This window comes from Panthera leo, chromosome C1 (assembly GCF_018350215.1).
Source record: "Panthera leo isolate Ple1 chromosome C1, P.leo_Ple1_pat1.1, whole genome shotgun sequence".
NCBI classification, from domain to species: domain Eukaryota; kingdom Metazoa; phylum Chordata; class Mammalia; order Carnivora; family Felidae; genus Panthera; species Panthera leo.
In genome coordinates this window covers 166,457,291-166,475,454 of record NC_056686.1, presented here as the reverse complement: position 1 = coordinate 166,475,454, position 18,164 = coordinate 166,457,291, and the positions used below count along the sequence as shown (strand labels likewise).

Here is an 18,164-nt window from a genome sequence, read left to right as displayed (position 1 = left end):
ATTATTTTAACATAAAGATCAGAATTTTCTATGTTGTAATATGAGCCTGTCATTTACAAAATTTTGCCATAAATCAAAAATTTAGAAATTTAAATATATGCATAGTAATCATCATTGAGGTAATTTCAGACCATCTTATGTATCATCACCTCATATAGGGAAAACATTAACAAGTAAATTTGGACCCTGACCTTTTGATCTTAAATTTTCTTATTTTATGATTCTTTTAAGATTTTTCAAGGTTCCTTATATAGGTATAAGATTTCTTGAGATGTTGTAATTCTCCTGTGACTTGGTTGGGGGCGGGGGAGAGAGGGTCATTATTTCAAACCAGTTTTTTGTTCTCGTTTTTAATTACTGGAAACAAGTACATTACTATTGAGTGAGATTCTGTATTATCACTGTTTGGGAACTACAAGTTAAAACCCTAAGAAATAATATAAATACTTCTACTTGCTCACACTATTGTCTGTCCTTTGAAGTTGTAAATTGACTATTTTATCATTTGCTCTTCAGATGGATCCTGTGCAAAAAGCAGTCATTAACCATACTTTTGGAGTGTCCATTCCCCCAAAGAAGAAACAAGTTATTTCTTGTAATGTCTGTCAGCTTCGCTTTAACTCAGATGTGAGTATCACCTTTTCATTGCTCTCTGTAGTCTGTCAAGCTGAAAGTCTGATTGTTCTGGATATGTATATCTCTTCATATTTACATGCCCTCGAGCAGCCACTCCCACTGGTGGCCCACTTTCTTTAGCGTGCCACATTTTCCGATTCAGATTCAACATAGAAACCAGAGCAATAGAGTGGTTAATATCAAAAATCAAGAATTTCTCTAATCTCACTCAAATTATGTTTACTTTACAAAAATACTTAAATAGCAGAAAATATTTTTTAAGGTTTAAAATACAACGAATGCTGAAGAAAACCATTGTTATTTCTCTTTATAACAAGTGTCACATTTTATGTGTATGCCAAATCATATTAAATACCTGAGAGAAGAATTTATTATACAATTTATATTTTCCCACAACATGGAAGTGTAGGGAAATCTTTGTAAATTATTTTATCTGGCCAGCATAACCATCCTGCTAAAAAAAGAAAAAGAAAAGAAAAAGAAAAGGATATAAATCACTTATTAAAATAGATTTTAAAATGTAAAAATAAGATAACATGAAATTAAAATAAATAATATTAGAATGTCTATAATACCCAATTACCAAGTAAAGCCAATGACCAAGACAAATCTGAATCTACAGCTGTATATTATATGTGTTATTTCCTGAGTTACTCCATCCCAGAAGCCATTTTTCAAAGAACATGTTACAGGATTCATGTTTCTTGCAAATACTAAAATAATAAATACTCTTATTTGCATATACCATTAAATGATATTTTGATAATTCTATATAGGAAACATAATAAAACTTATAGTCATTGGAAAAGAGTGCTTTTCTCATGCTTAATATGATTTGTAAAGGTATATTTAATGTGATTTCCATTAAAGGTCAAATAAATTTTTATGGCACTTGATAAAATCCTCCTCAACTGCCTATTCAAGAATTAAAGTGTTCCTAAAAAATTGAGAATTATATAGTATCAATTCATTTGAAGTCTTAATATTATCATCTGTCCCCAGATTCATCTATAGACCCTGCACAATCCCAATTAAAATCCCAGAAAGGATTTTTGTAGAAAATGCCAAGCTATTTCTTAATTTACATAGAAAAGAAAAGCCCTATAAGAGCTAAAGCTTAAAAAAAAAAAAGAACAACAAATTTTGAGGACTTCCACTTCTTGATTTCAATAGCCACCTTAAAATACAGTAATCAAGACTGTAATATTGGTGAAAGAATAGTAGACACATTGATCAATGGAACAAAACAGAGTCCAGAAATAGACCCATGGCTATATGATCAGTTTGTATTCAACAAAGTTGCAGTGACAATTCAATGGAGAAAGTCTAATCTTTGCAATAGATAGTGCAATTGGATATCCACATGTAAATTGTAAAAAAGAACCTTGACAGCTGTCTCATACAAAATTCAAAAATTAACTCAAATGGATAAGTATAAACTTAAAAGTATAAAACTTCTAGAAGAAAACACAGGAGAAAATCTATGTGACCTTGAATTAGGCAAAGATTTCTTAGGAAACAAAAAGTATGAACTATAAAAATATTGGTATATTAGGCATCATCAAAATTAAAAACTTCTACTCTTCAATGACACTCTTTTACTTTAAGAAAATGAAAAGAAGAGCTACAGACTGGAAGACAGTAATTTAAAACATGTCTTGTATACAAAATATTTAAATAACTTACAACTCAATTAATAATAAATGGCCAAAAGATTGAAACAAGCACTTTACCAAAGAAGAAAAAGGAATGACAAATAAATATGCAAACCAGTGCTCAACACGATTGGCCATTAAAGAAGTACAAACCACAATCAGATACCACTCCACCTATTAAAATAACGAAAATTAAACAAATTGATGATACCAAGTGGCAAGGATGAGGAGCAACTGGAACTCTCATTCATTGTTGATAGAAATACAAAATGGTGCAGGGACTTTGGGAAATAGTTTAATAGTTATTTATAAGAAATTTTTATGAAGTTATAGATACATTTTCCATACAACCCAGCAATCTGACTTTTAGATATTTATCCAAGAGAAATGAAAACTTATGTTCATACATATGTGTCACCTAGTAGCTTTATGCATAATTGCCCCAAACTGGAATTGACCCAAATGTCTATCAAGTGATCACTGGGTAAATAAACAAAAGTATAGCCATACCATGGAATACTGCTTAGTGATTAAAAGAATGATGTACTGATAACATCCTACAGCATGGGAGAATCTCAAAGGCAGTATGTTAATGAAAGAAATTGGACTCAAAGACTGTATGCTATATGATTGCACTTATGTAACTTTCTGCCAAATACAAAACTATGGGGACAGAGATCAGTAGTCAACAGGGACTGGGGATGAGGTTACGGAATTGACTACAAAGGGTACGAGGGATATGAGGGAGGTTTTTCAAGTGTGAAAATATTCTATATCTTCATTACTGTGGTGGTTACACAACAAGTTTTTTTTCAAAACTCATAAAACTAAATACCTGCAAAGGAATGTTATTTCATAGAAAGTTTACCTCAGTAAACCTGGCTAGAAAAAAAAAAAGTCAAAGTGATAGGAATCATGAAATATTTTGTAAATAGAAGACTAATTCATGATAGAGATATAACTATGAAATATATTGAACTACAATATTACTACTAGATTTAAAGTATAATAGTTAAACGACTTTTGCAAGAAAAGACAGAATAACAAATGTTAAAATAGATCCAAGTATATATAACAGTTTTGCATAGTTATTATCCACATTTCTGTGGTCACATAGGGAAATGAAAGTCTCTGTAACTTTATGAATATAAAATGGCAGTGTTGGGGTGCCTGGGTGGCTGAGTCAGTTGAGTGTCCAACTCTTGATTTTGGCTCAGGTCATGATCTCACGGTCGTGGGATCAAGTCCTGTGTCAGGCTCTGCATTGACAGCACCCAGCCTGCTCGTGATTATCTCTCTCTCTCTCCCTCTGCCTCTCTCCCACTTGCTCTCTCTCTCCCTCAAAAATAATAAATAGACGTTTAAAATGGAAGTGTTTACTACTTAACTGACCACTTACAGTGTTATGTCCATCTGAAGACATGATCCATACTTACGTCTAGCATTCCCACTGCAACAAGACTGGATGTCAAAAACGTCTCATAATACAAACAGGTTGCAAAGTGAAATTGCAAAAATTTTGCAAGAAAGGCAGACTTTCATGAAATCTGTGAATGTCATGTTGGAGAATTGTTTGATGCAAAGCCACTGACAATGGAGGATCTGCCTGTTAGAAGAGTTAACTTAAGAAGAGGAAAGTAACAAGGTTGATGATAGATTGGCTCTTCAAAAAAAAAAAAAAATGTTTTGGGACACCTGGGTGGCTCAGTCAGTTGAGCGTCTGACTTCAGCTCAGGTCATAGTGTCACAGCTTGTGGGTTCTAGCCCCGTGTGGGCTCTGTGCTGACAGCTCAGAGCCTAGAGCCTGCTTTGGATTCTGTGTCTCCCTCTCTCTCTCTCTCTGCCCCTCCCATGCTCACTCTGTCTCTCTCTTTCTCTCTCAAAAATAAATAAAAACATTAAAATTTCTATTAAAAAAAAGCTTTTGACTATCAAGTGGATAATAGGGACTTTGGGGCAATTATGAATCCCTTGAATTAAAAAAATAACATATTTCCATGGTTCAAAAAGCAAATTAATTTCAAAACATACATTGAAAAATTTTGTTCCATCTCATTCCCCATCCTCCCACCCTCCAGGCCATTCCCTGTCTATCTGTAACCGCTTGAATATTTCTTACATATCTTACCCGAGTTTGTTTATACAAATATAACGAGGTATAAATATTCTTATCTTCTCCCTTTTCTACATAAAAGTTAGTGTACTATTTATACTTTTCTTTGCCTTGAATTTTATACATAACAATATATCCTAGAGTGTTGTCCTTATCAGAACATAGAGAGGCTCCCTGTTTTTTTTTTTTACAGATGTGGTAGGCAAACGTGTCCACATCCTAATCTCTGAAACCTTTTACTATGTTACCTTGTACGGCAAAGGGGAATTAAGGTAGTAAATGGAATTAAGGCTGCTAATCAGCTGACCTTAAAATAGATTATTCTGGATTATTTTATGGCCAAAGATCCTTATAAAGTAGAAGTGGGAGACAAAAGAGAAAGTTAGAATGATGTGATGTGAGATCAACTTGACTGGCCATTGTTGGCTCTGAAGGTGAGAGAAGGGGCCACAAGCCAAGGAATGTGAGAAGCCTCTAGAAGTTGGAAAATTAATAAGAAAATTTATTTTACCCCAGAGCTTCCAAAAAAAGAACAGTCTTGCCAACATCTTAGTTTTAGCCCAATGATACCCAAACTTCTGACCTCCAGAACGGTAAGATAATAAATGTGTTGTTTTAAACCACTAAGTTTGTGGTAATTTGCTGTAATAGCAAGAGAAAACTAAGAGTAGTCTACGTGTGGATGTTCCATAGTTTATTTAAATAGTCCCTTATGGGTGAACACAGGTTGTTTCTGATCTTTTGGAATCATGTAGATTTTCATAGTCAATAAATGATAGCTAGGACGTAAATTCAGGTCTCTTGCCTTGAAAGCCATAGGTCTTCCTAGTATATTATGTTGCCTCACATAACAGTCTTACTCATTTACTTAGCATATATTGGGCTCCTATTTTATGCCTACCATCATACTCGGCTCTAGAGACCAGCAGCAACTTTTACTAGCAAACAATATGAATGAAAGCATCTAAAGATGAACTTTCTTAGATCCTCTTAGAACATGTTGCAGGTCTTCTGCTGTATGTTTTTATGAGTGCATACTCAGAGAGGCCATGCAGTATAGAACTCTGGATTAAGTTTTTGAATGTGATTTAAATCCTAATTCTGAACTTGATAAATCACTTCACCACTATGGGTCTCAGTTTCCTCTTGTTATATAACCTAAAATAGACTACATGATCTTTTGAGAGGACCATTCCAGCTCTATGATTAAAAATCATTTCCATGGCATTTCTGTTGGAAGGACAGGGTATAAACACCTCCACCTTACAGGTGGAACAGCTAAGACCCCAAAGGAATGACTACAAGTTTTATTTTTCATTTGTGTCATGGGTTGGGTCACAAGGAGGAATGCCAATCTCCTTTCCGTGCCCCAGGATTACTCTGGGAGTAGGTTCAAGTTTGACTTGAGTTTCATTTGATGTCAGTAATTTTCTTGATACTTACTAATAGAGACATGGACAAATGTATACAGGTGAGCATGTGACCACCAGCTTCCCTGTCGCCACCCAAAAGTTCTGCTGACAGTGGGGAAAGAAATTAATTTGTGAGTCATGCTAGACTCTGGGCAGTAAAGTCACAAAGTCTAGATGGCAAATTCACAAGTGTGACATATACATGTTCTCCGTGTTTAGTAATGGTGCTATAATCTGCATAACTGAGCTCTGAAACTGAGCATTTTTTATTTGGGGGAGAGTTTATTATTTTATAATTACCCTATTTACATTTTAATGTAAGAATTAAGGAGATGCTCATCCTTATTTTCTTTAATAACATTTCTAAATCAGCCTGAGACTGAATTGGCTTCACTCTTCAGTGTAGAAAATATGTTTATTGAAAAATCTGGAAGGCAGATTTGCACAGTAAACAGACTGCATTCCGCAGTTCTCCATTACCCATGTAAAATGTACCACGGCAGGCTTCATGCATTAAAATTCAATGTGACCTAGTTTAAGTGTCCCGTAGCCCCCTTTGTCCGGCTTTTATCATCTCAGTAGAACTCCACTGTTGGAAAGCAAAAGGCTACAGCTTTATTTACACGATATACTGTTATGCAAATGAGCAAGCATTAATCACAAACATTTCCCAAATGAACCTTTACAAATTAACACCATTAACTTTGCCAGGGGCAGGCACTGCAGTCCAGGAATAATATGTCTTTCCCAACTGAGTCCCAGACATTTGCACAGATTTGTGCAGCACCCAAATCCTTAGTTTCTTCTTGGCCACCTTTTTTTTCTAACATGGTTGAAGCTGAGCACTGAGTTGTCCTAAGCCTGAATGCCCCTTTCTTCTCCAGAGAATGAGTGTACTGCAACTACAGTGTGGTCGTAAACTGATAAGCCTAAATCTGAATCTTTACCCTTTAGCTGGGAAATATATTACTAGAGTTAACCCTTGCCAGGGAAATAGGTCTATACCATCCTGTAGTTGGTTAAAAAAAAAAAAAAACTCTCAAAATTATTGGGCATTTGGTTTTCACATGAAAAGATCAGAAACTAGAGCTAACATAGACTTTTAAAATAATTTTGAGGCTTAATGTTTTCTCATTTTTGGCTAGGTTGACAGCTGGCAGATCCCGAAGATTTTCTGATTTACATATTAATTTCATTTCTTTGGATAATAGTAGCAGAAGGATAAAGGAAACTGATCCTCAAACAGATCTGACACAAAATCAGGGCAACTTGATTTAAAAATAGAGATGATCTCCTTTTATTATTATTATCATCTCAGAACACGGTTAATCATAAACACCCTTAATATACTAGTAGGTCCTTTATGCTTGATAGGCAAATTGAAAGGAGAGCATAATGATCTTTTTAATCAAGTTTTATATACTCTAATTTAGGAATTGACCCTGAAATTTTGATACTCAGCATTAATACTACAATTGATTAAGCATGAGATGTAGTGTCCCTAATTGCTGACCCCACAGGCTTTCATTACTCATTTGGTGCTACCCCGTTTGATGTTTCAGATTTACAGTATTACCTTTGAATAGCACAATAACCTTCGAATCACTTATTGTTCTCATTTTCTTTATTTTGCCTTACTTTGTAGTTTCTCTAGATTTTTAATTCTGTTGTGTCGTTCTTTGTTTGGTTTTTGCACTTTGGTTACCCAGTAGCTCGCTCTCTCATTTTAGTTCTTTTTGCTGTGTTCTATTTCCTCATGTCTCGAGGCCTAAACAGATGACCTCATGCCATTTCATTGATTTACGTTGGACTAAGTACAAATGGACGGGAAATGAAGGGTTCGCTTAGAAGTTAAAATGTCAGGTTGACCAACCTTTGTGTGAGCATTTGTGTGGGTGACCTGACTCTCCTATTCTTTACTATAAATCTCTCTGAAATTTCAGAAAGTGCAGTCCTTCCACAATCCCCGTCAGTTCCTGTCTGAGCGCAGTTGGTGTGTGATCCGTATGTCCTCAGGGCCTTCCCTCAGCATTTTGCATCCTTGCCTTCCTAGCAGTTTTCTTTTGGATCAGGTTAAGTATGCCCTCCTGGTTCTTGCCACCTCTCTCTCTCTCTCTCTTTTTTGTTTTGATCTTATGCCCACTTCCTGATTTCTTTAGCAGTTCACAAAATACAATACAAATTCTCCGTCTTGCATAAACAAACTGCCCCCACCCACCATCTGCCATTGAAGAGGCTTTAGTGCCATTTCTGCCAGAGGACCTGGCATCCTCTGTCATCCGGCAGAGATTTTAGCAGTCATGAGATTAGGGAGAAAGCCACAGCTCTTGGGCCCACGTAAGCACCCTCTCCATGTGCTCTTGGCTGACCTTCCATCCCCTTTGGCCACTGGGCCCGACTCCACCTCTCCACCAGCTGCCATGGGGCAGCAGGTCCCTGCAGCAGCTGCCGGCCCTTCCCTAGGAAGGGCCGAGTGGCCAACAGGAACCCATTAGACTCTGTGTTCGAAGATGTCCCTCACAGCCAAAGCTGAAGAGGCACTCAGCTGCAAGGGCAGCTACTTTCTTTTTCCGAAGGGTCAAGCTTTTTATTAGTCACCATATGACAGTCCTCCAGGAGATTCCACATTTTGCTATTGGCTGCCTAGTGCTTGCTTTTACCTCCAGAAATTCTAACCATGAGTTATCAGTGTTTCTCTTTCCGTGTCAAAACACGTTGTTTTCTACTGAATGACTACGTTCCTCCTTCCTTTGTTCTCTATCTTCCTTCTCACCCCACTCCTCACCCTTTTCTCTTTTCCCCTTCTTCTTCTTTCTCTGACACAAAAGTACAACAAATATACTAGTTTCCCTGTCCTTCTTGGACATCTGTAGTGTCGTCATGAAGCTTTTTTGAGGTTTATAACTGGATTTATTGCTTTAAATTCAGAGGTACTTTACTTGGAAAATTCCCTAGAAGGCAAAAAACAAATACTTTGAGTTTATTATTTGAAACTCTAACCAGCATATTATGTGTAAAAAAAAAAAAAAAAAAAGTTTATCCTGTATTTCCTGAATTCTTAGACATTGCATTTGATAGTGTGTTACCCTAACCGATATGTTAAGGAAAGAAAGCTTCGAACATTCTGTTTTTTTTTCAATATTTGACCCTCCCTACATCTCCATGGTCACATACATCCAAAAAATATCTACCTGTGTTGATTCTGCAGATCAACTGCTAAGCGTTCCCTCCTCTCCAAAGTACATGTACAACCATTGCCTGCCACCCATACACATCTGCTCTATTTCTCTTAAAGCCTTCTAGCAGCTTCCTTAGTCTATCCATTTATACTATGTTTATATTCATATAATTGTAAAGAAATTGTCTAATCTCAATTATGTATAATGAGATATGTATAATTTGTTATGTATAATGAGATATATGTATATAATTTGTTATGTGTGTATATATATGTATATATATATGTGTGTGTGTGTGTGTGTGTGTGTGTGTGTGTGTATACATAATTTGTTAGGGTTTTGTTTTAAAGAATTGATGCTGATAAAATATGAGGGTTAGAGTTTTAAAAGTACTGGTGCCTAGGTGGCTGGGTTTCACCTGTATTAATAGTGGTCTCCCATTCAGCGATGAAATAAGCCATGGAAGTTGGTCCTCACTGAGAAGGGAGTTTATGATGAGGAGGTTTGGAGAAAGCCACACTTAAGCTGAATTCTGCCACTGGTGATTAAATAAAGAGATACCAATGTAATAATAACCTCATTGCTGGGTTGGGAACCGAAAAGCTTGTTGTAAAGTTTACAACTATCAACTGTTAAGCCGTACAAATTATTAGATAAATGAATAATTTTGTAAGTTTGAAAAACCAACTGATTCTGTCAAGAAAAAGAGACTGAAGATAGAAGGAATCAATAGCATCAAATGGAAATCTAGAAAATGATAGCCTGCTTTTGTCAAACATTTTACATTTTTCCCATAAATAAGACTATTTATATTGATTCTTAGGTGTGGAGGGTAGCGAAGCAGATAGGAGGTAATTAAAAGCATAAATCTCAGGAGCTTGGGAAGGTAATTCTGTGCTTTGCAGACAGAGCTGACAAAATGATGAACATTTTTTGCTTCAACTTGACAGAAATATAGCGATGGTTATAGGGAAAAGGAACATGCCGAGCTCAAAGTTTTCTTCAATAACTCTGTTTAACAAAGCTCTTAACAAAGTGTAGTCAGCTTTTTTGAAGCATATAGTAGTTACTTATTAAATTAAAAAAAAAAAAAAACCTTGCCTCCAAAGTAGGCAAGTAATATTACAAAAATGCCACAGTCTTTCTCAGCACTACCTTATTTTATTTTACTTTATTTTTTTATTTAATTTTCTTTAACATTTATTAATTTTTGAGAGACAGAAAGAGACAGAGTGTGAGTGGGGGGAGGGGGCAGAGAAAGAGGGAAACACAGAATCCAAAGCAGGCTCCAGTCTCTGAGCTGTCAGCACGGAGCCTGAAGTGGTACTCGAACCCACAGACTGTATGATCATGACCTGAGCTGAACTGAGACACTTAACCGACTGAGCCACCCAGGCGCCCCAGCATTACCTTATTTTAAATGTGTATTTGGATAATTTAGAACAGATCCTAAATTCATCACAAGGAAAGACTAGGATAAAGTGAAATTTTTGAAAAATGGTGAGCATTGTGACTTATAAAAACTCATCAGGTCCTATACTTGACTAATGAGGAAATCATGCAACACAAATAATTCAATATTTTTCTGGCTTTCCTCAAGACACATAGATGCCTCACATGACATGCTACTTTAGGTATTTATATGTGTTCAATAATATTCAAAGTTACAATAATTAGCCAATATGATGCTGTGAAGAATAGCAAATATGAATGTTACAAGGAAAGTACCAAAAAACACCCCCATATATCAGAATATATTCTCAACAGAAACTGTTTAGTACTACAATTCACTATCAATACTACAAGCTTTGGTACATTTCCACTAAATACAGGTTTGCTGGGCAAATATGAATGACACCTTTAGAAATTACTATGGGACTTCTTTTTTTTTTTTTCCTGAGTAAAATCCCTGTGTTAGCAGCTCTTGTAGGTAAAAGCAAAAGGATCCTGAAAGGATTTTCAAGTCGTTTTGTTGGTGATTTTGGCCATCTAAAATTTGTCTTGCCACTTGGGGTTTGAGGAAGATTATTGAAAGCTTGTGTATTTTCCTTCTTTGGGTGGTATGGATTTCCTTAGTTCAGATTGGTTGTGGAATCCTTAACAAGCAGATTCATGTTTTACTCAATTTTAGTGGTTTGAGATTCTTCAGCTAAAAATTTATTTAACGTATAATTAGAAATCAGGTAGAATTTCGAGGCTGAACACCTGTAGTTTTTCTCAATAATTAGCTACTGCTTTAAAGTTATATTCATGTTTTATTTTTAGGACATGTTTGTTTCCCATAGTTTGTTTTATATTCTTCATGCCTCCATGGGCAATTGGCTATAATTTTCACAACCTTCACAACCCGAAAAAAACTAATACTTATGTAAGACAAAAACAAAACAAAAAAAGCCTGGATGCAACAAAAACTAATTTTGTCCACTCTGTTGCTTTCAAGCAAGTGGCTGATTCAATACAGTTCAGAACATCCTGCAAAAGAGATAACTTTTAGCTACTTTCATCTCTCAGCATCAGTTTGAGTAAAATGTGACATCATTTGCTCTAGAGACCAGAGAACTTTAGATATGGCGGGTCAGCATAAAGGTCAGTTTTGACGGAGAAAACCTGACTGACCATAAGAAATTTTATGATACATAGCTCAGGTTGGAGACAGGGGATAATAGCACATGAGGAGGTCTTGCTTTAGCCAATTACTAAAAAATTCAAGCTAGGAATCTTCGTTGGAAAATAGTGTTGCTAGTTAATATGACTTCTTCAAGAAGAGTAAAGAAGCAGCCAACTTAGCCAGGGACAGAAGAGTCTCAAAATAGTTCTTTCCTAGAAAGGAGGATTCGAGAAATAGAAGACAGTTTCCCCATTCTCACAGACCTAATTATTTTGCTAGGGAAACAAAGCTAATACACTTAGAAACACTGATTAACTGTATATTGTAAACTGTAAAGTAATATTAATTTAGAAAAGGAGTCAGCACAGAGGCTGGAATACCCACAAACCGAAAGCTAGCATTTGATGGATGCCTGTTCTACCAGGCTCTATAGTAGATACTCTCCACATATATTATCTCTGTATTTGCACAGAGGTTCATGGACGAGGTGAAACTATGAAAGACTTGAGAGATGGTCAGGATGAGGGAGAGAGAATTGAAGGATTATAAATGCTAGAGCTAAAACAGAGGGGGCTTCTTAAGAGTTTGTTCTATTTATAGGCTGCAGAGAATCCATGAGCCTTCTAAAATTATGCAAAATTTTGCCTACCTGCATACCTGAAACCACGATCGCTTAAGATAATGATTAAAGTGATTGAATCTTTCATTCTAGCAGAGTGAATGTCCACAGCTTCCTTTGGCAATATGTTCCAGGATTTAATCATTTTTAGTGGCTAGCATTTCATCTTACCTAATCTTGAAAGAAGGAAAAGGAAGTAGGGAAGTAGGGAGTTAAGGAAGGATGAAAAGGAAGGAAGGAAGGAAGGAAGGAAGGAAGGAAGGAAGGAAGGAAGGAAGAGAGGGAGTGAGGGAGGGAGGAAGGAAAGAAAGAAAGGAAATGAAATGAAATGAAATGAAATGAAATAAAACCTTGGTCTTTTTTTCTTCAATTCCATCTGCTAAGGCACATGAAGAGTAAATATTGTATTCAGTACTCAGAAAACAGTTCTGATGCACAAGAACTCCCAAGAATATGTCACTCTTGTTAAGGTTATGACTTTTGGGAGCTGAGAAAATGATTTGACTCTTAATTTGTGTTACCTTCAGTTAGAAGTGTATTTTAACTCTTATAAATAAAACTGTATTACTTTATCAGTGGTATACCTGACACATTTGATACCAGAAACAGATAATTTTAATATCCCCTCTATAGAACAGTCACTTTCAGGAAAAAAAAATATGAATCTATATGAATAATAACAAAGTCCAGAATAAAACTCAGAAACATTTTTAAAGTTTTAATATATTACTAGACCACTTCATATTACAGTACAAAAAAGGAAAAAAGTAAAGGATTGATTCTTTTTATTTATATTAATGTATTTTAAATTAGAAAAAACTTAAACCTACATATTATTCTTCACAGTAGTGAGTAATATTATAATAACAAATAAGTGAATTATAATAAAATCAAAATTACAAAAAAGATACAACCTACATATGTACTAAATTATACCAGTGATAGTTTATTTTGTTCTTCATTGCTTAGTTAATTTAAAAGAATTTTAAAGATTAGCCAATAAAATCAGTAAAATTTGTCACATATAAGCTAAAATTCATATTTCCCAAACAAGAATAATGCACCTCACAGTTGATACTGTCTCACTCCTAAATTTTAAACACAAATAAAAATCCTAAGCAGTCATGTAAAATGAGAGAATGTCTATTTCTTTGTCTTTGCAATCACTGTACTAGCATTGTTTATTTGAGATCAACTATTGAAATGCTAGGGTATGAGCTGCACAGGATTCACAGACTTGAACTACATCTGAAATGAACTTAAATGATTTTTAACCATTAGGAACTTACTTTCAAAATAATAGGTAAGCAGAGTCATTGTCCATTGGAAGTTCAATTATATAATTGCAAGTTCTCTGCATTAACTTCTGTGTAGTTAATTAAAAGAGAAGTAACAAAACTTTGCTGATTTAAGCTTGCATATATATTATTGAAATTCAACTGTAACCACAGCATTTGTTTAGAATGTGGAATGAACAAATTTTATTTTCAGAAAGATTATTTTATAACTATGTTTAGAATTGCCAGCATGTATTGATATTTAGTCAGAAGTAGGAGGTCTTCATTTGATTGTGGTCACTCTTGATACCTAAATGTTCACTGTATTAGTCATTTAGTTTGATAGCTTTATTATTACTTCTAAATTATTTATAGACAGGACAACCCCTTATTTCCTGGACCTGAGGTAGACAGCCTCATTTTCAGTATACCACTGACATTTGTTATTCAGTTTATAGGAATTCTGGTTCTGCTTTAAATGCATGTTACATTTAGCATGCAAAATTATGTAGTGCTAACTTGTAATCAGCAAATAGTTTTCTTTTTATCTTTGATGATGCCCACTGAGTGTTCTCTGAAATGTAGCTTTCATTCTCTCTGACCTGTGTGAGCTTGAGGTGATTACCTGGTTTTTGCTCTGGAAAAAAATACCGTTCTATGTTATTTGAGAGATACCTATGGAATCCTTTTATGCAAAGATTTATTTGTTTATGTCATGAATCTTTATTGGCTTGTCTTCCATCATTCAAGAGGGATGGAAAAGGATAGATTCATTAAGGCAGTAGTTGTTAAAGTTTTGTAATTTAATTGCTTAAGGTAACAAAATGCCCTATATGCACTTTTAAACTAAAAATACCAACAACCTCTTTTTATGATTTAATTTATACATTTACACAGATGGTCATAGAAGGGGGTATTCATCAACATCTGTAAAGGTTGAGAAAATGATGAATATTTGTAAAATGCCAGAATAGAATTACTGAGTTTGCAGATACAGATAAAAAATACAAAATTTGAATATCTAAAAGATATTCTCTTCAAGCTAGTTTTCTAAAGATCTAAACATTGAGTAATTGTCTTTTGCATAAATTTCCCTTTTTATAGATGAAGTAAATTCTTACTAATTTGGACTACATTAATTAGGAATTTGTGATAATTCAGGTATAGGGTGAATTATACTTTTGTTTGGTCCAAATCCTTTCTTCAAAGATAATGCAAATGAATGTTGCAAAGGAGATTGAAGCATGGAGATTTAAAATACCAATGGAAACAATTTTTTTAAGTTTACTTAAGCACTTTAAGGATGCTCATTAATATATATGCAATGATATAATTTAAAATAATTCTTACATATTTTAATGAATCACCTAAAAATCTCTGGTAGCTAACAGCATTTCTTCAAAAATGTTCTACTTTTTCAACCTTTTTTTTTTTTTACCATTTCATTATACGCCTCATCCAAATTAGTTTACGTTAATGAGGTTTTTCTGAAATTATAACCATTTCTTAATATCTAATACTATTCTCTTTTTTTAAAGCAAATGAATACATTTGTGACTTGGTTAACATTTCTCTGAAAGTCTTTTGAGTCAAGTGTTTGAACTTAAGTAATATCTAGATTTTATATTTCAGGTGAAAGAGACATTGTTCTGAGGGATGACATCCATTTTAGTTATCTGCACTGATCAAATTAACTGAATGATCAATAAATCACTGATTCTGTGTTCTGACCTGGGGCTATCTTGATAGACAAGTGAGGGAACCACTGTATTTAAGAATTATTTTACCAGTAACTGAGTGACTGGTCTGTTCCGAATTTGTTCATTGCACATTGAGACTGATCAAGTAGCCAGACCCCCAAGATCATACCAGCTGGTGACCCTTTTTTCAACCCACTGCTTTGAATCACAGGCAGAATTCAGTCAGCAATCTGGAAGAAGGAGGGACTCATTTGATTATGGCCACTCCTTACACCAAAATCTTCACTCTGTTAGTTACCTAGAACTCTGAAAATTCAGGGTTCTAACCAGTTATGCACATTTCTGATCTAGTTCTTGCCACTTGTCCCTTTGCTCACCACGCTGCAGCCACCATGGCTTCTTTTGATTTCCGAAAATCTCCCAAGCTACTACTGTCCCTCCCACACCTTTGGTCTGGTCCAGAGTCCTCTTTCAGGTGTCACCTCGGAGAAGCTTTTCTAGACTCCCTGGTCTAAACTAGCCACTCCCAGTAGTAATTTTATAACACCCAGTAATTTTCCTCCATGGAATGAATCACGGTTGGTAAAGATATCTTTATTTACATAACCGTTCATTTAGTATCCGTTTTCAGTGCATGTGCATACGTGCACACACACAAACAATTGTTGGCTCCATAAGGGCAGGGAGTGAGTATGTTTTGTGTATTGCTGTCTCCCTGGTGCCTAGCATAGTGCACACATATTTCTTGAATTAATAAGTGGTCCTAAAGGGAGATTTTTTTTTAAAGAGTAAGAGTGGGGGAGGGGAAGATAGGGAGAGAGAGAGAGAGAAAGAAAGGGAGAAAGAGAGAGAGAGAATCCCAAACAGGCTCTGCACTGTCAGCATGGAGCTTGAGGAGGGACTCCATCCCAGAACTGTGAGATCATGACCTGAACTGAAATCAAGAGCTGGATGCTTAACCCACTGAACCACCCAGGCACCCCCTAAAGGGGATTTTTAATTTATGACACCCAAGGATTGGTTGAGAATTACTGAATCCATTCTCTACAATGAAAACTATATCTCACATGATCTTAAAGGTCCTATCCCCAGACCGTTTTTGCCTCTAGATTATCCTAAGGAAATGAAGGTCATCTTTTATCAGAGTAACTAAGGGAGAGAGTCTATTCTGTTTTAGATCCTCTCCTCTGAAGGCCGTTTGGGCCTAGTGGTCTTATCTTTTAATCCTGGGTTTAAATCCAGGGTCTTTTTTCTGGTGGTATAATGTTGGATAATTACTTAACTTTTCAGTCTCTCGGGCTAATAACACTTGCCTTACATAGTTTCATGAGGATTAAATGAGATGGTGTCAATAAAGTCTTAGCACAGTGTCTGGTACACAGAAAACAGTAAATAGTAACTATCTGTCACTATTTTTATTATTGAACTCAGAGTAATTTTTGTGACTTGTCATTGTGTTTGCAGTCTTCTGACTGCTATGTTCTCTCTATGGCTCCCATTCTTCAGTTCTTTGAAGTGATGAGTGAGGCACTATGATTTTTCTCAGGGCAGTAGCTATAAATAGGTTCTTTATTTCACACAAACATGGCTACCACTCCACTTTCTATGCAACATTATCAAATATTCTTCCAGGACACAAAGACCTCATATTATATTATTTTCCAGTTATTTTATGATGTTGTTTTGAAATTATAGAAAAATATTTTAACATTTAAGATGTTATTGTCCTTCAGTAAGACTATAGTTTGTCTTTTATAGTTGTGTGTATGTATTTTTAATTATTTTTCCTTTGTTCCTTTAGTTATCTTTCCTTTTTATTTCCCTTGATTTCTGTGTTTTATTACTTCCTTGTATATCCAGCTTTTCTGGTGTCTTTTCTATATCCTGTGCCAACTTTTCTTCCTCATCTTATCTATTAAATAGAGCTGTTTCTCAAAATTCTTTCCTCAGATAGGTTTTTCTCCCCCTTTCTACTTAATTTCTCAGGAATCTCATCCATCCCCAGAGTTTCATCTATCATCTTACCATGTGGCTCCCAAATGGGTGTCTCTAGTCCCAGCCACTTTGTTCAACTACCATTTGCATTTCCAGTTTTTTGTTGAACCTCTGCACTGTGCCCATTAGCAGCCTAACTAGAAGATGCCCAAACTGAGTTTTCATCTTCCTCTGCAAATTTCTCATCCCACCATAACTGCATTTTTTGTTAATCATTTCATTATTTTCCCAGTCAATTGGGCCTGAAACTTTTAGAGAACTCTAATTACTTTTCTTCTTCTACCCTTACTTTAATTCTGTTGGCAAGTAATTGAGATTCTCCATCTATTCATTCATTCATTCATTCATTGATCCATGTAATCAGTATCTATGAAATAAATGCCTAGAATGTCTCAGGCAGCGTGCTAAGTATAAGAGATACAATGAAGAGGAAAAATCTTATAAGGGCAAGCCTAATGAAGGTTATTGTCTAGTGAGGGAATACAGGCATTAATCAAATTATTATAAAAGTTAATAATTAACTTTTAGTTGTGAGATGTGCTGTGAAGAAAGGAATTCAAAGAGTTAGGATGTAGCCTAGTCTGGGGGATCATGGAAGGCTTCCTAAGGAAGATGTTTGGACTAGGTTCTGAAGGATGAATAGGAATTAATTAGGAAAAGAGAAAAGGAATAGTATTTTAGGCATGTGCAAAAGGATGGTATACTATCATTATATTCAAGCCACACTCTATTTCAGTCCCTCAGAGAGTGACAGAGAGCTGCTACCATACGAAACTAGAGGTAGGTAAGAAGTAGACCATACAGATCTTGAATAGGGCTATTTTAGATTTTTAACCACAAATAGTGAAAAGGTGCTGAGGATGTTGAGCAGAGGAATGACATGATCAGATTTGTATTTTGAAAATATCACTCTGGCTGCCATGTGGAGATTGCAAGAGAGCAAGAGGGCCTTTGAGTGATCACTAAAGAG

General features: G+C 35.3%; 1 protein-coding gene across 11 annotated transcripts in view; it reads left to right on the top strand.

Moving 5' to 3' along the window:
* Positions 1-18,164, top strand: part of ZNF385B (zinc finger protein 385B) — a 448,508-nt gene that overhangs the window by 387,449 nt on the left and 42,895 nt on the right. For 10 of the 11 annotated variants that reach the window (XM_042949282.1, XM_042949283.1, XM_042949279.1 and 7 more), the window contains one exon: positions 517-627. In XM_042949282.1, the coding sequence (XP_042805216.1) occupies positions 517-627 (111 nt within the window). Of the gene's footprint in view, positions 1-69; positions 120-516; positions 628-18,164 lie in introns of those variants that run through there. The other variant, XM_042949289.1, reaches the window with a different exon arrangement.